Source organism: Aythya fuligula, chromosome 4 (genome assembly GCF_009819795.1).
Source record: "Aythya fuligula isolate bAytFul2 chromosome 4, bAytFul2.pri, whole genome shotgun sequence".
Lineage (NCBI taxonomy): Eukaryota > Metazoa > Chordata > Aves > Anseriformes > Anatidae > Aythya > Aythya fuligula.
Window position 1 is genome coordinate 32,608,920 of NC_045562.1, and position 23,213 is coordinate 32,632,132.

Genomic DNA, 23,213 nt, shown 5'->3' on the forward strand with positions numbered 1-23,213 from the left:
ATAGAAGAACTGCTAATTTAATTCATTTAAAATATAAATATATTCAAGAATTGGTACAATGAAACAAATGTTTTACAGCATTCTTAGTTGAATGAATTATCTTCCACATTATTTTAAACCCTTCATCATCTCACATTTGAGAGTAAAGGGCATAAAGGCAGTAAGACGCTGTCAAGTGCTTATATGCACCACTGTCCTCTGCTGGAAGGAATCAGTCTTACTCACACTTTTGTGACCGATTAGCTTCTATTGGCAGTATCTGACATAGAGCAAAGACGACAGAGGCAACAGCTAATGTACATTCCCATTTAAGCTCCCCAGGCCTGTGGTTTAGGACAGAAGGTTGTTAATTCTGTTGTCTGTTTGATGTAGTTGCATAAACAGCATCTAAGATACTTGCCTATTCAGTGATCCTTGTTACCGTGTATTTGTACAGCAATACCACTCTGGGGCCCTCCAGGGACTGGCCCTCAGTGCTCCACGCACACAGCCAAGGCCCAGGGTTGCCACTGAAGGGCATCAGATTGCTGACATGAAACGAGGCAGGTGATGTTTGACGCCCAAGATTTGGGAAACACCAACTATAAAACATCTTTTTTTTTTTTTTTTTTTTTAATCAGTGTGTCAGGGTATGGGTGCGGAGCGTGGATCTCCCGGTCCCCAGCGGTGCTGTAGCACCGCTCCCCTGAGGGCTGCCACACCTCACAGCGCCTCGCCTCGCCTCGCCTCGCCGAGGCCGCCGCCCGCCATTACCGCCCCCTCAGGCGGAGCCGAGGCGCGGGGCCTGCCGGGAGTTGTAGTCCCCCCGCCCGACACTCCGCGCAGCCACCGCGCTCTCCGGACTACATCTCCCAGGGGGCGCTGCGGGGAACGCTCGGAGCCGTGGGCGAGGCAAAATGGCGGCGGCGGCGCTGGGCTGTGGCGCGGGCTGGCGCCGGGCGTGGCGGCGCGGCCTGGGGGGAACCCTCCCCGCCCCTGTCCCCATCGCTGCCCTTGTCCCCGTTACTGTCCCTGTCCCAGCCCGCCGCCCCCCGCGGGTCGTCGCCCGTAACGCCGGAGGTGGGGCGGTGCCGGCGGGGAAGAGCGGGTACGGCGTGGGGCCGGGCTCGGGGGGCGGGCGGCCTCAGCAGCCTGCTGTCAGGGCGGTGGGGCAGCGACAGCACCTCCCGAGCGAGCTGACACACACGGGCTGCCACAGGGACACGGTTATCTCCCCTCGGGTCAGCGCACGGGCAAAGAGAGAGCCCGGCGTGCCCCTGGTAGGGGTCCCAAGGCAGCTCGCCTTCCCATGAGGTATTTTCTATGAGTAGAGGAAAACACTGAAGAAAACATTTCAGTACAGAAAAAAATGTATGGGATGCTTTAAACATCTGAACCTTAATCCGTTAGGACAATACTCTTCTTCCTAAAGCAGCAGTGCGAGTGGTATCTGCATCTCTAATTTCGTGTCTGTAGGGATGTCCTCGGCTGTTGGAGGGTAGACAGAGAACTAAAACCTTGGCAGCGTGTTACGTTCACCTTTGGAAGGAGCACTATCCTTGATATATTTGTTTAATGTTTTTCCATAGCTCGCTTATCTGCTATAGGTATCTGGGTACTTATATTGCTGAAGTCTCTTGCCACAGAAATGTGATTTCATCACTGAAATATTATTTGTGCCACTTCATTTGTACAAGGCCAGATAATTACTTACAGAAACTGTCAAGCAATTCATACTGTAAAGGTGACCCTTTTCCCTTGTCCATATAAAGGTTATGGATGTGAGAATTGCAACTACTTTTCACATGATATAGAGAAGCTTTATGCTATGGAGTATGTTCAGAGAGCAGCAGCTCTCTAGTTGAAATTGTGATTTCTCTATTACCACATTACTAATGTTTATGCTAATATGCTACTAGCACTGCTCTGGAGAGCCACCTTTCCCAGCATGCAAGTGACTGTCTGACAAAGAATACATAATTTATTATGCCACCTGTCTGCTGGAGATTTATCAAACTGCATGAGAAGTAATTGATATTTATGATGATTTTGTGATTTTCATGGGGTACCAAATTAGGGTTCATTCAGCATGCAAGTTTGCCTCATTAATTTCTGTAAGATTTCTCATCTAAGGCAAAGTTAAGTTTCAGACCATTACGTTTTCTTTCTTACAGCATTCTCTCCAGCGTATAGTCAAGACCCTTTGCCATACAGTCCTGTCTTTATATATTGAGTTAGTGCCTTGTCTCCGGCATTGCAGCACAACCTTTGCTGTCACACTGTAGATGGATTTGCAGTACTGTTTGCAAATTTTTACAATTGCAATTTAGTTTTTGTCAAATAACTAAATGAAGAGGTTTTAATTCTTGTATTTTTAGATGTTTATGTTTTTTTAACATAGAATCATAGATAGTTATGTGTAGGTAACATCATCGATATTTAACTACATTTCTCTTCTCTTTCCTTTTCAGTCTTGCTCCTTGGGTACCAGTTGTGGGTCTGGAAATTCATGCACAGATCAGCTCCAACTCAAAACTTTTCTCTGGTTCCCAAGTCCAGTTTGCAGCACCTCCTAACTCTTTGGTATCTTTCTTTGATGCTTCTTTACCGGGAACTTTACCAGTAAGTTATGTTTCAACTTAACTTTTAACAGAATTTATGTCAGCCAATTTTGGGTGTATTTCTAATATTCTCTTTCTAATATTTGACTATAAAACTGCTTTTACACATTTGTGTATTTTCCGTCTGTTTGATAATTTGAGATGCCTGGTACTGTTTTTTTTTTTATTCTACTGACTCCCTGGTTATCACTGCGGATATTTGATATCCCCTGCAAAGGAAAAAAAATAAGGACTGTCTTTTCGACATATTAAATGAATCACAGTATTTCTCTGAGGCCAGAGTGGGTGTATTTGGTTAGTATGCCACACAGGAAATTCCTTAGATATGAGAGGTACTGAAAATCCTGTGAGAGAAGAACGTCTTAGATTTATTTCCAAGTGGCCATTTGATGTTACTTTGCCATATGTGTGTTTATGTAGCTGTCATTTGCCATTTGGAATGTCTCACTACAGGGTTACTTAGTTTCCTTAGTAGAAACTCTCTGATTTAGGCAAGTGTCAACTGTTCCTATTTCCAGTGCAACATGATTAAAATTAAAAAAAAAAAAAAAAAGGAATCCGTGTGAAACATTGTGAGCTAATAAGTCAGAATAGATAGCTAGTGCTTGGCAATGAGAATTTCTTAGGGACAGCATAATACATTTTTGTAGTCACAGCTTAATTATAACTTCATTGGTTGTGATGGCTATGACAGTGCTTCTGTAGAATTCTCCAGGAATCTAACAGGTTTCATATAATAGTTTAAAAAAAAAAAAAAAGTGTAACACTATACAGCGAAAGTAAATAGTGAATAGACTTTACATTGCTTCATGCAACAAACATGCAGAGATTATAATGGGGTGAAATTATTTTATGCATATGCAAAAGTGCTTCCTTGAGTATATTTGTTAGAGTGGAGGCTTGAATTCCAGTTGCAGATGTATTTTTTTTATCTGTTGGAAGCTTTTCTTCACCATATTATAGCCTTAAATAAGATTATAAAATTGAGAATTAACTTACAGGTAGATTTCTAGGGGCTTTATATGTGCTGTGTGATCCTTAAAGAGAGAAATGAATTGATATATTCATTTTGTATTTGCAAAGGTATTGAAACCCAAGAAAGTAGAGGTTAGATGCTGATAAAATTTGGACTTGACTCTGGTCTCAGTGCCAATTCAGGGCTGAGTTTCAGATCTAACTATATGGAAATCTTGACAACTTTCCAGAGAGAATGGGAATCTTATGCAATCATTTGGTTTTAGACTTGAATCCCAGTTAGACCTGAAATATGGAAGATGAGTTAATTTCATCTGGGGGTAGGCCAAGGTTAAGGAGTTCATAATCACAGAATTTAAAAGGGTTCAAATTTTTGTTTTACAGCTTCTTAACATTCTGTGAATGCACAGAAATCCTGTTAAATTGTCTAATGCTTGTCTTCAGTCAAGTAGAAAATCTGTTCTTGAAAGAACGAAAATGAGTATTTATGTAGAGTTTCATTTTTATGTACATTTCTATTGGTCCAGGTTGGGGCTTTTTTGGCTTGCTTTTCTCTGTCGCAGCGCTTACAAATGAGGCTTGGTATGGCCTTTGTGAGAACATACTGATACACGTGGGCTTTGGCAGAGAAGGTAACTGCACCTGAGATGCGAAAGCCGGACAGTTAGGTTAATTGAAAAGTAGTGATTCTGTGTTAGCTTCTCCCAGGTGCTTTTATTTCTACAAAAAGAAAGATTTTTCTCACCGTAGTACTGCTGAAAATAGAGTTGAAAGTGAATGTTACAAAACACCAGTTCTTGCAGACTAGCATGTGATACAGAATCCAGTCTGTAGTCATACCTTTGTTTTAGCATTGTACTTGCTGCACACGAATTAATGTCAGAGAACAGTATTTGTTCTGGCAGCAAATAACTGGGCTTATTTTCTTGAAGTAACTACATGTATTTGTATATAGCAGTATTACCAGAAGTAGAATTTGATAGATTTCAGTGGATTTAGAAAGATAGAAGGTAGATTTTGAAAATTTCTAAGTATTTATTAAAAAATAAAAAATAAAGTAACACCTTTACAAACGTTCAGATTATTGCCTACTAAGTCTTTTTAGAAGGTAAATATTTGGCTTTCCAACCCTGTTTTGACAAGAAATTAAAAAAATAGGAGCGAAGTCATAACAGAACTGAAAAATACAGGGGTTGTTCTGTCTGCAGCAGAGAGTAACTAGTGTTATAAACTGGGAAGTATAGTGACAGTTCTCAATGTCACAGGGATTTAAACTTACCGTGGGACTATGATATGGCTATGATAGACAACCATGCTAGCGTTTGGTGCTTCGCAGTGGGACCAGAAAGAATGGTGCTAGGGGGAACTTTTCTACTTGTTATACATTTCTTGGTCACTAATCAGCGTGGGCATGATACTTCGCTGTGCTCTGCACAGTAGAGGGGAAACTAGAGGAATCTGTTCAGACCTCCTCCATCTTTCTGCTTTATATTTTCCTCCTGTACTGTCATACAATTTATTTTATGTTCCTGCTGCAAGTAGGCCTTCAGAGGACCATCAAAAACAGTGTTAGTGTCACGACCATTTCACTATGCCGCTTTCATAATGTGCCTCTGAGACAGCTACAGGCAAGAACAGCGATGCAGGTGTACTCCTGTTCGGCATGAAGCAGGAAAAATGACATGGTAAAGCTTTAATTAAGAAGGTACATTAAGAAATAGTAAGACTGGAGGGCACGTCCCGCACTGCTCTACAGGCTTCATTTTCATGTCCTGCGGTGATGGAACCTTCACCCTTAGGCATCGTACTCAATCACTCTAAGGATTGCTTCTCTTTGGGACAATATACAAGCCTTCAAAATTTAATGAAGTGTGCAAAGTGTACCTCTTATGTTTTGTTTACCAGGTAGATGGACTTGGCAAGCAAATTAGCATGGTGTATTTAGAGACCTTGTTACGTAGAAAGTATTAAGCTACACAGGGCTGCATATGATGCATTATATGTACATGTAGGTTGATTTAAAATTCTTCTGAGGATCCATAAATGTGTTTTCACTTCCAGTCTGATAAATCCTCTTTGAAAATTCTGAGAATCTTTATAAAGGTTTATAAAGGTGAGACTGGCCTCACAGAAAGTAAATCCAGCTATTCTCATGCTTCAGATGGCTGACTAAAAGTTAATTATAGCTCAGCCTAAGAAATAAGATGATAGATCTAGTAACTAAAGGCTGAAACCTTTGTTGTCTGTGCTTAGTCTTTGTTGCTAATCACACCAGAAGATAAACATTTTGTGTTTGTATCCTTCATGACTAAAGTGAAAACCTGATCCTGTTTCTTTGTATGCAGGTATACTAAGAAATAACCTAGGATTTATTAACCAAGGTTTAAGTTAATAAGAGTTGAATGAATGTTAGCCCTGCAACCTTAAGTATTTTGAAAATTTTGACACCTTCTCTTGCATTTGAATTTTGTTATCTTCACAGTGTGAACAGTGTCTGTTTTATCTTTTTGTAAGGTAGAGTTTTCTGAAGCACAGGTAATCATCAAGCTCTGGTTCTAATGAAGAAAAGATAAATTCCATCTGACCTTAGAAAAAGTAGAGTAAGGGCTGTGTTGAACACTGCTGTAGAATATCATGATATTTTCTGAATATATATCTTTTTCCTGTTTCATTAGACATCCTTCAGCACTTGGCAACTCACTCATTGCTGCTACTGAGACTTTCATGTCTTTGATTTAAACCCCTTCAGTTTTCCCTGTGTGGTGTTAGAAGGAAGCCTTTGCATGCTGCTGTATTTTCTCTCAGCGGTACAGTGACATTCCTACAACCGATACACTTTTTCATGCAAGAAAGTGGGGCTAGAACAGCTGTTAGGCCTTGCTCCTTCAGGTACTGTGTTACTGGCAACCTGAAATCCAAACTCTGACTTCTCCAAAGCTAAGGAATGTGACTGCGGCACTGCTCAGTAGCTGAGAGCACACGTATCATGCTGTTGTCCTCCCCCCCTGCAGTGCTGTGACATAGTTGCCCAGGGACCTGGCAGTGGTAATACCCAGCTTGGAGATGTGGAGGATGCTTTAGTTCCCCTTCCTGTGTTGAGATTGCATCCATCCTTGGCAGTAGGAGATGCCCAGTATTTTTACAGGTGGCTTGGGTGATTATCAGACTTCATAATAAATTTCAGATGCTATTAACATACAGGATTTACCTGGTGCATTTGCATTCAAAGGCACTGGGAGGTTGGTATGTATTTTGGTGGATTTGGCACCATCTTACAGATGTTGGAACAGAAACATTGAGACTAGAATTTATATTTTACAACTTGAAACTAGACTTTTTGATATCCCATGCCTGTTAGATCTGGTGACCACAGCAGCTGCTTTATCAACTTGTGACTTCAGTTGTGTTTTGACATTCCTGCTGACACGCATGTAAATTGAGTCCCTTCTTGTACTTAGCTTTCCTTTTGATAACTACATGTTCAATTGCACACACTTTTCTTGAGGAACCGGACAGTCTTGGGTTCCTTCTATGCGTGTTGGTTTAGGTGTTGTAATCTAAATTTACTTTTCTTCTTTGAAACCACATGTGCTTAGATTGTTGTACCCTTCAATCTCTCCTCTAAAAATAAATTAGTAGCAGTGCCTGAAGGAAGAAGTGAGTGCATACTTGTTTAAAACCATTTACTTATGTCTAGATTCTATTTAACTGTTTGCTATTTCTTTCACTAAAGCTGCAATAATTGTATTCAAGTGGAAAAAAGGAGATATTTTCTTAGAAATTCGTGGTACCTATCTGTTGCAGTCCTTTCATTCCTGATGATATTTGGGTGTGTTATAAGCATTGTATCATCAGTGGTTAACAGCCTTTCATTGTTGACACAGCCCCAGCTTGCAAAGTATGTTAGTCCTAGTCCCTGTAAGCCTCTAAAAAGAAAATACCACTTAGTTTAGAAAAAAAATGGGAGAGGGAAACAGACTTTCAAATGATTGCTCCCTGAGAAGTCTTTTGCAGTTCATAGACCCTTGAATTTCTGCGTACGTGATGGATTAGAGCCTACCTATGTAATTTCAAGCTATTAAGCAGTTCAGCACTGTTGTACTGGTCAGGAGAAGTCTTTGAGAGATTAAGGAGGCCTGCTTCAGGTGACTTTCAGGGCTGGCTTAGAGTGAGGGGTTCTCCTTGTTGTATTTTCTTCTCTTTCATAGGATCACGCACAGCCTGGGGTGGTTATTCGTGGAACTAGTCTCCTTCATTGGGGTCTGAGAAGCGTTACACCTCCTCATTTGCTGCAGTTGCTTGGGTCAAAATTATTTCATGCTTAACTATGAATACTATTTTTCTGGAGATGCCTCTGCTCTTGTGCTTTGAAGTGTTTGGTGATGTTTGTCAATGCTCTTCTGTCAAGCTTTGAAGGAGTACCCTGCAAGATTTTCTCTTGCTTTTTGCTGTGTCTTGTTTATTTGTGAGAAGTTAGAACATTCATTCTGGGTGTTTTAATCTTTTTGTCAAGGCTAACAATTCCTGTAGGGCTTTGTCTCCTTAACATCTCAGAAACTGTGCTACCTATTGAGCTCTCCCTTTTTCTTCTTGTTGGCTTTGCTGTTCATCCTTAACAGGTCCCTCTGGCTGATGTAAACTTGCCTGTTAGAACTGCGTTGCGTTGATATAACATCTTGCTGTCACCTATTTCAGTAGATCCTTCAATGCATCACTGATGTTATCTATGTATTTTCACTTATCTCCTTTTGTGTTGGTTTTTATTGCTTTACCTTTTGCTTTATACAGATTTTTTTTCTACTTCATAGTGGGGAGCTGGTGTTTGCAGTATCTTGTTTCCTTTCTTTCACGTAGTTCTGCTACCGAAGTCATCGTGCCACCTCTGATACGGTAGGACAGTGTGACCGTTACATGACAGCTAGACAGATCGCTGTCCCCTCTTTCCTGATGCACTCTGAAATTGCTGCCGAAATGCACATTAGGCTTTTGCAGTAGTTTTTATTTGTGTGCTGGGAATTTATTTTAACTTTGAACTGTGGGTGATTTTGGCAGAGAGGCAAATTTCTATTCCTTCTCTTATCAGTCACTATATATGCTTTGGCATCCTTAAGATTTTGATTTAATTTTCTCTCCATATGTGGACAGCCAGTCTGGTTCCAGGCGACTCCTTCTGAGGAAATCCAAGGTAGTGGAGTGTACATATGCAAGTGAAAACAGCACTCTATTAAGAAAGAGTTTCAGTAGCAATCAGGATTCTACCATTTTTTTGAGCATTTTAACTTTGCAAACTGACATCTTGCTTCTTTGTTCTTCTTATTAACAATTTTTTCTTTGAAGACTTTTTTCATTAAAAGGTATTTAGGAAACACTGTCCAACAGCGTTTGATGACAGATAATTGTAGACTGGGTCTTTGTTCTCATCATGGTTAGCTATCTCATGTGTAATGTTGCATAACTCTCAGTTTTATGTATTTTGCTTGAAACTTATCTTGGTGCAATTAGGCTGTAATTGGTTCTTAGGGTAAAATTAATCTGTTTCTTTGTGTTTTCCTCTCTATCAGCCACCTTGGCACCGTAAATATGTTATGGCTGTATTTTTGATTTTGAAAGGAATGTGTAAGCTTGTGCCACTGGATTTTATTAGTTGTATGTGTAGACTTTGCTATTGCAACCATTGTTTCCTATACAGAAACGTTAGTTTTGCAGTTTAGCTGCCAAGTTCAGCCAAATTTGTCTAAAAAGATTTCGATCTGCAGATGTTATTCTGAATCTATTAGCAAGTACATGAAGAGGAAAATAGCGTTTGAGTCTGCTCTTTTCTCCCCACTGCTACTAGCTTTATTTGGGCTGCTGACATTCAGGTATTTGTGACACTTCATACTCAGTTTGGGATGTTGAAGTGGGGAAGAGGTGAAGGGAATCATGGAGGAGATGGTGCTGATCTCTGCTTAGCTAAAACAAACTTGGACAGTTATTTATAGGAAATTAATTTTCATTGGTCCTGCTGGTCTTGTCTTTTAACGAAGAATTTTAACCAAAAGCAAACAAACTTGCCTTTTAAAAGATAATTTGAATTTGCTCTTTTAATAGCTTTTTGCAAGATTTGTTGCAGTATGTTACCTATCGTTTGCTTGAATTACTTTTTCCTTGTGTGTGTTAGACTTCTGTTTTACTCTCAATTTGTAAGTTGTGCTGTTGTAAGAGGTCAGAAGAACCACCCTGAAGGGAAAGATGGCACCTTTTTTGAAGAGCAAATAAGCATGTTTCAGGAAACTGCGAATGGAGGAAGAAGGGATGAGGGAGTGAGTAGCAGCAAAGGGCTGGGAGCTTTTAGTATACTTAAAGATTGCAACAAGGAGCAGAGGGCAGAGAGGCAAGATTTAGAAGTGCAAGAGAATGCCAGTCAATGTGTATCGAAGTTCTGAATTTGTTGCAAGGGATTTGATAACAAGGGAGATGGCCCTGAACAAGCCTACATGCCAAGAACCACCTGCAAGGGTAAACAGGGTAAGGGGGCAATTTAGAAACACTTTCTATTTCCATTCTTTACTAAATGCTCTGAATTTTCCCCCTTAAACAAGTTGAGCAATATAAGTTATGTTGAAGAAAGCAGATGTTACTCATGTTTAAAAGTCTTTATTAGTGTTTGTTGTTTTTTTGCAGAGCTAAGCATAGGAAAAGGTCTGAGCAGCTCTTCGTCAAAGCTCTGGCTGACTTTGGATTTGATCCCATTCTGTAACTTAGGTTTTAGCCATTGCTCAGTCTCCTGTCTCTAGAATCAGGGAGTTGTTTTCACTGGCTTTTTCCTTGTTTAGCTTCTCCTGGACCAGATAGCGCTGGCAGTGGTTTCCGTTTCAGGTGGCGTAACAGAGGAAGCATCCTTATGACAGGTCAAAAAAGCCATGTGGCAGGCTCAGAAGGTGGAACTGTCAGCAGGGTGGGTATAGATGTTAGATACTGGACTTCTTGATGGCAATGCCATGGAAACAGTGCTTATGGATATGATAAACCATTGCATCTCTATTGTGTTGTTCTTCTGCTTTTGGAACCAGTTCTGAATGGTAGAAGTTTATTCAGTTGTAGCCGGGGATGATGGAGTTTTAGACACCAAGATCTCTGTTTTGAGGCAATGCCACTGGATTTGTTGCCTCACTAGCACCCCAGAAACAGATTTTTTTCCATTGAGAACACTGAGCACTTTGCCCACATAGTAGTCTGAATGGATTTTTCGTTCTGTGGGTTTTAGCAAACCCTGTCTCAAAGGGCTGAGAAACCCAGAAGGCAGCAAGTATTTAAAGAGCTTTGAATTTGGTGTTAAACTTCCTGGTTTTCTTACTCTCAGGGTTCAGAATTTCTCCCTACTGCTGCTGAATTTTTGTGATTTTCATTGCCACTGGAAGATAATTCCTCCTATTCTAAGCCTTGTGATACAAGTATTCACAATGGCTCTTCATTTTCAGAGAATGTGCCCTGTTATTCTTTGGATACATGTAAAGTAATGTGTTTAGGAGCCAGGCACTTCTTAAGATGTCAGAGTTCCCTGTTCTTTGCCACCAGACAAGGTTAAGGATAATAATATGTTTTGTATAGTAGCATATATCTTTGGCACCGGACAGCAGACAGATAAGGTTACAAAATATAATGATATATTTGACCAAAATACACTGCTTCAACTTCTCAGTTGCCATTTTGTTCTCCTTCCTTAAGCTAGAGTCTCTTTCTGTTAATCTAAGGTCTTTATTTATAATGTCTGCTGCTTTCTCCTCTACTCACTTGCACCTTTCCTTAGGGATAAGAACATAATGCTCATCTTAAGACGGGAAATATGCTGTGAAGTAGATGCTGGACTGAAAGCCAAAAAAGCATAAATTGAAGCTGGCCTTCTTTTTAAATTTATCCTGCAGTTAGTGACCTCGTTTGTTGCAATATGTAGGTTCTTTGCAGACCAAACAAATGACAAGTCTTATGTTGGCTTGTTCTTTTAAAATATATATATATTGTATGCCAAAGGGGCTGGGGTATGATTCCCAATGATCCTGTTGAAACAAATGGTTTATCTGGGACATGGTTACCTCTTCATTTATTGCCGTGTACATTCTGTATGTGCATAGCTACAAGACAGTTAGGCCCTCCTCTCTGTGTGGGAGGATGCCAAGGAAGAACCCTGGGTTGAAGTACTCAACTGCAGTATCAGATGGAACGGTCACAATTACATTTGGACTAAGTGGATATGAGAATAATTTATTTTGAAGTTTAACTTATGAATGCACTTCAAAGAACCATATATTGGAGCAGGTCAGTACTTTTAAAACTGTAGGAATAATAAAACTGAATATATCCATTAATGGAAGCAAATAAAAATCAGAGTGATATGAAATAAGAGTAACAGGAAATATGACTAGATATATCTGTTGAGGTTTCTAAAGATTACTGCTTTGTCTACAGAGAGCTGGCTAAGTACATTGCACTACTTCCTTCTTCCAGCTGTTATTTTAAATTAAAAGGAACCAAATTAAATATTTCCAAGATAAATAGTCACGTAGTTAATCACAGGATGCCAATTTCTTCATGTTTATAAGTAGGAGTGAAGGTTTTAAGATAGCCAATTCATATGGAACCTACTTTATTAAAATATGTAACCTAGAATCAATATATATTTTTATTAATTTTGGGGAAATTATGTTGATTATGCTGTGTTTAGTACAAGGAATGCTTTGTTCTGTAACAAAGGCCTCTGGGAACCCACTGCTATAATATAGATTTTTTTCTTAAGGGGTAGCAGAAATGAACTTTTTTCCAGGAAGGAGATTTAGGTGTTTCTTTTTTTATATATTTTTTTTTTTCACTTACCATAGAACCATGGACTGGCTTGGGTTGGAAGGGACCTTAAAGACCACTCAGTTTCACCCCCCTGCCATGGGCAGGGACACCTCCCACCAGACCAGGTTGCCCAAAGCCCCATCCAGCCTGGCCTTGAGCACCTCCAGGGATGGGGCATCCACAGCTTCCCTGGGCAATCTGTGCCAGTGCCTCACCACCCTCTGAGTGAAGAATTTCTTCCTAACATCTAATATAAGTCTCTCCTCTTTTAGTTTAAAACCATTCCCCCTTGTCCTATCATTGTCTGCCCAAGTAAAAAGTTGTTCTCGGTCTTTTCATAAGCCCCCTTTAAGTATTGAAAGGCTCCTTATCCTATATATTACTCATGACCAAAACAAAAAGCTTTATGCCTACACTCTTAAAGTGTAAAAATGATCATTCACTAAATATAGAAACAGATATCTTCACCTAAAAGGGAACCAGCTTTTCTAATGTATTAGTATAAGGAGTAAACCTGCTGCTAAAGAAAAAAAAAAAAAAAAAAAAAAAACTGTTAAAGTTTGCTTTTGATGGGAATTTATGCCGTTGAAGGTATTATGCATGTACTGTTGTATAGCTATTGAATAGTCCTGTATTTAAAGCCAAGGTCTTGACTAATCCAACCTTGCAAATAAAAATGATAAATTTTTAAAAGGAATCTTTCCACTTGTGAACTAGATGTAGAGAATAGACAAGTATCAGAAAAAGCAAGGTCTTAGTTGGATTGTTCTTTCATTCCTTTAGCTCTCAGTTACCATGGTGCTCTAGCAGGATAGCCTTGCTACAAGGGAAATGGTGCTGATGTTGTGATGCCATTGTTAAGGTGTTGCATGAGTTTCCAATCCAAACAATTTACATTTCTTTCTGTGATAGGTCTCTAGGAGTTTCTTGAAATAAATACCTAGAAGAGATGCTTCTGTTTTAGAAGACCAGAAGTGTTTAAGAAGGCTTTCTAGACTGTTGTGTTTTGTCCATAGCTGTTCCAGGAACTGCACAGCTTTCTTTCAAGGCCAGCGCTTTGCTAGCATATCAGACTGGCAGCTTGTCAGTTCAAGCCAGTAATTTAGATCTTTGGTGCTAGTCAAAGCTGTCAACTTAATAACAGCTTACCACCTAAACAAGCTGGGGGGACTTATTCTAGGTCATTAGTAAGGAAAGTTTCACATACTGAATTGATATTTATCACTGTAGATTATTTGAGAAGCTAAGCTTGTTTGAAGCAAAATTAGTAGTTTGCTTAACCAGTTCTGCTTTATGCACATAGATCATAAAAGACCGAAATGGGTAGTGATAGTTCAGAAGTGGAGCAATATTAGATAACTTCTGATTTTTGAGGAAGTAGATGGTCATCTGCTTGTCCTAGTCAAACAGGGCAGGAGAAAAGACATCTCAGTATGGCGCTGGGGGAAAGATTGATTTTGCAGTGTCTTCTGCAGTCAAGAAATACCACAGGAAGTGAGACTAGTGAATGAGTAATGTATGTACAAGGACTGGGCTACTGTGATCCAATATGCTGCGCGCAGATACACATTGCAGCCATCCAACTGCTTAGTAATACTGCATAGAAAATAATGAATATTTTACATTTTTATGCTAGTTTTTCCCCAGGGCCACCAGAATGGTTCACCAGTTGTAGTACAAATGCTTCTTGCAGATGTAAGTAGTAAGTATATGGGAATTATTTCCTCCACCCCCAAACAGTATTAATCCCGTAGAGCAATGAGTAAGATACAGTCTACCTTGTTTGAAGCAAAAACTGAAGAAGTAGTCAAAGGTGATAGTTGTATCATAATCATTGGCTAAACTCCACCTGTGTTTGTAGAACATCCTCTGAGGCTCTAGTGGACTGCAGCTTGGGACCTGGGTTTTGTCTTGTTCTCAGATTGGAGTCAGTCACAATCCCTTCGCTGGCTGCAGACACAGCAGGACATCAGGCATGTGTTCACTGCTTTGGTACACTGGTGTTTTGAGTCTCCCTGGTCCATATGAAGCCTTAATGGTTTCTGGTTAAAGGGCTGACGGGTATAGTCCTCTCTGATTTGTAAAGCTGAGTAGTGTCATGCCATAAGGCTTCAGAAGGAGGAAATTTTGCTGGTGCAGTTAGAAATGTTGTGGTGTTTTAAACATTGAACAATTTGGACCGTTATAGGCATTGTTATGAGCTTTTTTAAACAGTAAAAAAAAAAAAAAGTCTCTGTTCTGCCTGGAAGCATTTAATTGCTGAAAACAGGATCATCTACTATGTAATGAACTGCAGCCATGATACTAAAATAAAGTAATATTTTGAAGTTACCTGTTTTACTTTAGATTACAGTCAGGGCTAATTGCGTTCATTTTGCTGCAGATCTATTTCAAAGGGAAATTGTTCTTCCTCTTATCTGTTTTGAAATCTGTTCTATGTGTCTTTTAAAATTTTTAATAAATAAAATATGCTGCAACAGATGATGTGTTGTAGTTAGCCATATATAGCTATGCTAAAGATCTGAAAGTTACCTTGTTAGATGTCTTAAATACTTAATTTCTCTACTGTATAAGCAATTTTTAAGTTTCTCTTATATGAAGAGTTTCTCCTATTTTTCAGTGAAGTTTTGATTTCTAAAATACTCAAAGCAGAGATACGTCCTTTTTGAGGTAAACACATGGGCTATGAACAATGTACAGCTGCTTATTCTGTTTTCAGAAACCAGGCTGGTAAATATAAAAAACAAATTCTGTCGGAAACATTGAAGAAAACGGTATTTAAGCCTTTTATGTTTTGGTCAATGCAGATGAAATCATGTAAATACCTTTACCTAATGTGTTCCTTTAATGGTCCAGAAATTGACTTCTTGGCAGCTCTACAACACAGAATAAGATGAATAAAGTTCCGTTCCTGCCTCAAAACACAGTAAATGTGATCATGTTGGAGTTGCACTAAGGCAAACTCAGTCTTCTCTATTTTTTTCCAGTTATATCAATTTGATATTAGTTGAACTGTTAAATTAATGAGAGCACATTTGAAAAAAGCTGTAATTATGAAACATTGCTTGTTACTACTTTTGGGAGTGGAATTTTCTTTCTCCTCTGGATCCTGAACCTGCTGAGGAGGTAGAAGGGTGTAACACTGAGAGTGATGGATTCATTGTGAGAAACTCCTTTATTTCTTCATGAAGGCCTTGCTGGGTGTTCAGCTCATGTGGCGTTCTTCAAGAACCTTAATGCAATGGGTTCCCTGGGTTCTGGAATGCATGCATACTTGTAGCCATGGGATCAATAGATGTTTCTTTGGTTCTCTTTTAACAAAGCATAAGCACACTTAATTTCATCGTTGTTAAACAAATCTGTGTATAATTATTCAGGAATTCACTGTGGTTTCAGAACACCTGTAACCACAAAGTGTTTGAATGAAATAGCACTGCAGTCCCTTGTGCAAGTCCATTGTTTTCCCAGTATGACGTGACAGCCAGTTGCAAGTCAGTTGTCATTTGCTATGATTAATCTTTTTTATCTCTGAGTGTGCAAGAGTAGCAATCCAGAGCAGTGCATACCTCCTTATGTGGCATGACAACGTGACAATGACATTTTTTTCATCTTAAAGCTCTGCGGATTTGTAGCTACTGCAACTTTAATGATGAATTAGAACTACCCACACAAGGAAAGAGATATAAGGGTGGCTGAAGGAAAGCAAAACTGAATATACGCTCCATGTAAGGTAGTGTGTGGGAAACACATTTGTTACATACTGAGCATCTGAGCAAAACTCTGTGTCATGTTTCCTTAGGTTCTCAACAGGAGATGTGTAGAAGCAGCAGTGATGACAGGCCTGGCACTCAACTGCAGCATAAACAAGAAGTCCTTGTTTGACAGAAAACACTATTTCTATGCAGATCTGCCTGTAAGTATGCAGTGTGGGTGGCTCCTTTACAGCTGTAGGAAAGGGCAAGTCTGGAGTACGGGTGACAACAGGGGATGAGCGAAGAGATGCTTTTTCTGTTTCCAGTCAGTGTTCTGCTCGCCCCAACAGGATGCTGCGCTGTGCCCTGATGAATAGACAGCTGTACCCTGGTGCTCGCTGATTGAATATGATTGCTCTGATTGCTGACTCCTTGCTTAGCTGCACGATTCCAGTGGCTTAATGTAATTGAATTGGGAGCTGGAGCTGCTTTGCCCCCTAAGTTCTCCATTCCTGGTGCTTAGCACTAATTGTCTGTTAGGGTAAAAGCAGTCTGATAATAGCCCTTCATTTCAAGTGAATGTATAACAAACACAAGTTTCACTGGTATAAACATGGTAGTGTCTTTTCTGTGTGTGCTTAAAGAGCTAAAAATATTTAATTTGCCTTTAAAAATTTCTCAGTCAGTAGTTCCAATAAATTAAAAAAAAATATGACTGAGTCTTTTCAGTGTGGTTTGTTGGTAGCTTTCGTATTTGTTAGAAATTGTCAGTGGAAGTCAAATACATTTTGCCACACTTGATATGGAAATACTGAAATCAGTAAGGGCCTAACTTCTGTCATTACAACAGGGCGCAGAAGTGTTTGAATCTTTTCTTTGTCTATTTTGGTAAATAGAAATTTATATTTCTTTCTTTCTTTCTAATTTTAAATACTTTTTTTTTCCTGTCAGCTTATTTGCTCTGATTTTTCAGTTTAATTTGTCAAAGGGAGGAACACTAGCTTTAATTTCTCTCATTTGTGGCTGAACATCTGCTGACTGCATAAGAAGAAAAAAAATGTTTTTATTTTATCTGAGAAAGATTAGGCATGTTAGCTTATCCTCTCTTTAGGTGAGGTATCCCAGACATCAAGAGAGGCAGAGAAAGAGATTTCTCAGGTCCCAAATCAAAGTACAGATGTGCTGTATTATTAACCAGGCTATCTTCTCTCCCAGTGTTTGTTCAGGTATTGAAAATATTTTGAAGTTACACATAACACATTGAAATACATTTGTTTCTCACTTTGGAAAGGGAAAGATTTTATAGTTTTCTGTTGGACACCTGGATCTCAGAAGAGATTTGTATCCTGTTTTCTTTTTTATTGGGAATGTGCAACTCTTAGGTTCACTTCTGTGAAGTTGACATAATTGCTGATTTTGTTTTTGGGGATAACTTTGCTAATATTTGTGAGTCATTAAGAGAGGCCCTTTTGCTGGGAGTTTTGTAATGAGCTACTGGGAATATGAAACACATCCTTATCACGTTGAATTATCAATGCTTTTTTTTTTTTTTTTTTACTTGTAGAACTATTTTAGAACCCATTTCCTGACCTGAAGAAGAAAAAAGTGAAATAGCAAGAAATAAACACAACTTTCAAAATTCCTTTATACATACTAAAGAAGCACCAAAACATCACAGATCTGTTTCCACGTCACCTTTGGTGCTTCTGCCGTTAAACTGAAAAGAATCTCATAGTCTTGTGTTTTCTCCTGCTATCAGTCCTATCAGTCTCCTGTATAGAAACTATATGAAAGAATGTTGTCAAGTAAAAGAAACCTCAGCTATGTGTTTAGAGGAGAAAGGTGAGGCAGAAGAAAGAGTGTACAGCATCATGTGGGCTGCCATTGTCAGTGAACGTGAATTATAGGATCCTCTTGTAAAATATGGATGGAAATTTGGTGAAGGAGATGCTGATTTTATTAGCCTGAAACACGTAATTCTTTTTTTCTAGTGACTGACTTCTGTAGTTTAAAGCGCTGACATTAAACTGCCCAACCTGCATTTCACAGTGAAGCAGTCTAGCCAGGAACCCTGTAATAAGATGCGGAGTTTAGGCTAATGAGCTGTACAGAACAGATAAAATAAATCCTGCTCTTAGGGTCTTTTGACAATGGGATTATTGTTACTCATGAGCGTAGGGCTTTGGATAGGAAATGGGATTCTTGTTATTTATTGTCACTCAGCATTCCAGGCTTTAAAAAAAATCATTTTAATGAGAAGTTTTAAGAGATGGGAAGAGCTGTCTGGTTAGCATAGTCTGAAAAGAGTCTATTATTTTATGTTTCTTGTAGTGATTATGGCTAGAAGGTCGTGCTCTTTATTGCATATATAAACTGAGCTATTCACGGTGCCAGACCATTGTCCTGTATCCCAACGCGCTGTCACCATCTCTAAACTTTACAGTAAGCCCTTCCTCCCTACAAGATACGCAAATGCTTCTCCCAGAAAACTGGCAGGCTTTTTTAAAATTCTCACCAGTGGGGGCATGAGCAGGCTAGCAAGGAGGAAGGGATAGGGGCCCTATCTCAACAGAGTAATTGATTCAAGTCTGTATTTTTACATCAGAGCAGTGATTACAAGCCCTTGTCACTGGCAGCCCCTTCTCTGGCTAGAAGCTGCCCCTTTGCATGGAGTCCCGAGTATGAGGTGGTATTTATCAGCTGTGTGCCTCATTGGGGGTTGCAGTGTCTAGCTTGTAAATTGCTGTGTTAATGAAACTGGACTTTCTCCTTTTCTTCATATTTTTTTCCTGCCACCTCCCTCCCCACCACACTAATGAGTCAGTTACTGAACTGGCAGAGAGGAATATTCAGCTTGGGGATGGAGGTACAGTTACTGTCTTCAGACAAGATTTAACATGATCACAGAACCACAAGCATGGAAGAACCTCTTCTGGTCCATTTTCTGCCCCAAGGCAGTATCAGTGAAATTGATGTAATCTTTAGCAAGTGGTTGAGTAGTTGGTTATTGATTATTTCTGCATTAGTATAGTATTGCATTCTTGCCTGTATTGAGGAGCACTCTTACTTTTTCCCAGATCTCCAGCTTCTCACAGTTACTTCAAATTCTAGTCCCCTTCTCTAGCTTCCCTCCTCTCCAGATAAGCAGAATAATTTGTGTTTTTGCCTGTTTACGTGTACCTTCATCTTTTACAGGTCACTATGGAAGCTGTTGCATAGTCAGTTTAATATTCTTAGTCTAGAGTACTTGCATTTGGTAATGCTGCTGTTTTGCATAAAATGAATGTTTTGAGTATAAAGCTATTTTTTTGACAGGCTGGCTATCAAATCACTCAGCAAAGAGTTCCTATTGCGGTGAATGGGAGTCTGTCATACAGTCTCTGCATAGATAACAAAATGAGCCAGATGGTGACCAAAACTGTGAGGATTAAGCAAATTCAGTTGGAGCAAGACAGTGGAAAGAGTCTCCATGATGATTCAAGGAGCCAAACTCTTGTTGACTTGAATAGGGCTGGTAAGCCTGGACTATTTTCTTATTTTTCTCCTTCTTTCTGTATAAGATGAGTCTTTAAAAGTAAATGGGTGACAAGTAACAAGTGAAAAGTAAAAACAACCTGGTATGTCTCTCCTCAAAAATAAAAACAGATCAAAATGCACATTACACTTGAAGCAGGGGAAGGCTTGCATTTTTTAATGGCTAGCAAGCCTTTCCTATTGCAGTTGGTTGATGGCATATTGCAATAGCAAATTAGAAATCTGTTGGCTCCAATTCTTCAAAACTGTGTATGTCAGTAACATACAGCCACGCAGCTGCTTAAGCTCTTGCTACTATAGGCATTGTTTAAAAATTATAATAATAAATAAAAAAATCCCAGACCTGTAGTAAATCAAGTTTGTATGTAGGAGTAGTTGCTAGAATTTGACATTGCATGAGTCAGAGATTTCTTTTAATTATTAGCTTTGAAAAAATGTAGATTTTCTCTTAAAGCATTGAAATTATAAACTGAATGAACCAACTTAATGCAAAATAGAAGACAGCAATCAGGATGGCCTAGCGTAACAGGGATGTGGTGCTCCAGTATCCTGGAGTTAAGGGCTGTGGCTGCTCATATTCTTTGAAAGCCAGATACTGAAAATAAAAACTAGACTACATCTGTTTGCAGTTCTGTCTGTTCCAAGATTAGTTTAAGATCAATAAATTTGAGTCTGCAGTCAGATTGGCTTTAAACTGGAGTTCTCCTAGAGGAAGGCAGAAGAGGAATGTGTGTGTCTGTTCTGCAAGTCATCAGAGGGTGGAGGACAGCCTGCAGTTTGCCTGCTCCTTTAAAAAAATAGGAGGAAAAGTTTTTATAGGAGTCTGCAGCTGGGTCCATTGTGACAGTCACTAAATAATACATGATTTTTATGTTTGCTTTTGTTTGTTTTGTTATGTTTTCTTTTGGGGGCATTGCTGTTTTCTGGGGTGGAGGGTTTTTTTGTGTGTGTTTTTCTTGAAAAAGGCCCAAGTGCTTTCATGTGTTTAGCCAGTTCCACTCTAATATGCCGAGATCAAAAGCTATTGTTGGAAATCTCTTGTCTCTTCCCCTGGTAGGAGTCGGCCTCATGGAGGTTGTCATGGAGCCTGATATGTGCTGTGGGGAAGAAGCAGCTGCAGCAGTCAGAGAGCTTCAACTTATTCTTCAAACACTTGGGAGCAGCCAGGCAATCATGGCAGGTACAGAAGGGGGAAGGGCATGTTCTCTTGTCACCAGTAATTCTCTGTGTTTGCAGGAGTTTTGCAGCTTCTGGTTCTTTTGCTCTGCAGTTGCTTATAACACGTAGCTTTTTCTAGCTGTTGTTTTTACAATCCTCAGAGCCTGCCCTAATGTCTCCCATGCTTCAGGTGTCCTTATGGGCCTGCCTTCCTCTGCAGAGCTTTGCAGTGTTAGATTTTATATTGACTCACACATTACTTTTACAGGATAAGCCTAGGCAGGAAAGAGTGTCCCCAGGGTTCTTGTGTTTCTCCCTGTCTGCCCTCATGTTGCTTGCCACAGAGCTGCAGCACAGAGGCAATGCAGTAAGGACTAGCTGTGGAATATGGCTGTTCCCTTAGTTCCCACAAAGTAGCAGGAGTATGGATCATCCTCTAAGTTGCATGTCAGGTCTCAGCTGGTCATAAAATCGGTGTAAGCAGTAAACTTATGCAGGTGTCTTGGGTGAACCAACAAGATTTTAGCTTTTACCCCACCTGATTGTTTCACACACTGTCTGTCCCTCCCCACACCCTTCTGGCATTGTGCTCGCTAGGTCTCAACTTGTCTTCCCGCTAGGGAGATCACTGCTGATCGGGGGATGCTGGGCAGAAATTTGTGGTGGTTCGTGCTGTGCAGCAGGCTTGCAGGGAACAGTTGCAGGCATTAGCAGCCGAGGTCCCGAGGTATCCTCTGGCATTCATCCCCACACATCAATCTGATCTTCAGGATTCTCCTCTACCTCCAGGATTTCTCCAGCAGAGATCATTACAATCTTTCTGAGACCACATCCTCTTGAGAATCCCTCATTTTGGCACCAGCTCTTCTGCCTGGAACTCTAAAGCCCCAATTTTTCTAGTCTGAATAGTTGTGCAGAAGCGCAGCATGTCTTCAGCCTCCTAACTGGTTGTTCTCTCTCATGTCCCTTTCTAAATTTGAGACATACCATTTTTGCTCAGTCCTAATGTTACCAAAATTTACAGCCAGTCCATGGTTACAGCTAGCAAACAGCAGGCTTCTGTGTGAGAGTTTTAAAAAGTGCAATTTGGGGCATTCATTCCCCCCAGCACATACACTCATTTATCTGTTGCCTGTTAGTGTTCACAATTTAAGCTTTTTTTTTTCCTCTCTCTTTTTTTTTTTTCCCTGTGATAATTGGCCTCACTGATCTGGCAACAAAATCAGGTCATAGTATAAATGGGTCCATCACCTAGAGAACTGAGCCAGAATGGTCCAAGTATTACCAAAGACTTAGGGGATCTAAGAAATGTTAGCTACTGATTCAAATCTAATTTAATGTAGGGGGAAATAATAATTGCTAGACATTCCTTATGTTACATAGTGCCTTGCGTTGCCTACATCTTCTCTCTGAATCTTCTCTCACAAGTGCGGTACCCATCAGGTTTTGTTATTAAGCATCCAGTTTTCAAAGGCCGTCATGGACATATATATATATACACCATCATTTATCACTTCTGAATTTGACCCGAATATTGCCACTGGAATTGCACTGTGGTATCTTTTACTGCATTGAGATTTCTGACTGTAAAGGCAGAGTCCAGTGCTGGGAATATTTTTCCTGCAATATAATTCACTTTAAAAGTATTTGATTTTTTATTTTTTTTTTTTTTTGCCGGTGGCATTTTTAAGGGCTTGCTACTATGGTTTTCCCTTGTCATAGAATAGTAATTCATAATTACCATTGCTATAAATCATAATTACTTGCTTTCAAATAAGGTCTTTACATTCTCATACTTTACCTTCATTCTGCTTCTGTGTTCAGTGAAGACAAGTGCCCAGTTTTATTCACTGTTACTTCATTAACAATAGACAAGTGAAAAGATAATTTCATTGCAAAAAGAAAGGAAAAGAAGCTGAGCTTAAAGTGGGCTTAAAGGGAAAAAGCTGTTTTAAGAACATTTAGGGTCTGGCTCTCCTTTCACTTATGCCTGATTAACTTCATTGTCACATCACATTGACACCTACATCCAAGTAGAAGCAGGTTGTGTCTCAAAATGAAGTAAGGACAGGACAAGAATATTCTTCTTCTGTAACAAGGATTCATTTCACCCCAATGAGGAAGCACATGCAAAACACCTCTCTTGAAAGAGATGTTGGGTCATTCCAGCACTTTTATTCTTAATATGTGCTCGGCAAAGGCTCTTTGAAGACAGAGAAAATGAATGAACTATCATCCAGCCTACTTTTACAAAATGTACCAAATCCTCTCTAGTCAATTTACGTCTCTTGACCAGAATGGATTCTGAGCCATAGACTTCTCAGGTTTGACTCCGAGCTATTTTGTATTTCCTTTATTATTAATACTGTATCTAAACCTCAAGTGGTTTTTGCTTTTTGTTTTGTTTTGTTTTTTTGGTTGGTTGGTTTTGCTT

The 23,213-nt window shown here is 39.6% G+C and overlaps 1 protein-coding gene across 1 annotated transcript in view; it reads left to right on the forward strand.

Moving 5' to 3' along the window:
- The first annotated feature begins 896 nt into the window (after positions 1-896).
- GATB (glutamyl-tRNA amidotransferase subunit B) overlaps positions 897-23,213 on the forward strand; it is a 43,174-nt gene continuing 20,857 nt past the window's right edge. The window contains exons 1-5 of the mRNA XM_032186248.1: positions 897-1,087; positions 2,451-2,601; positions 16,195-16,308; positions 19,403-19,601; positions 20,679-20,801. Coding sequence (XP_032042139.1) covers positions 897-1,087; positions 2,451-2,601; positions 16,195-16,308; positions 19,403-19,601; positions 20,679-20,801 — 778 coding nt within the window. The remainder of the gene's footprint in view (positions 1,088-2,450; positions 2,602-16,194; positions 16,309-19,402; positions 19,602-20,678; positions 20,802-23,213) is intronic.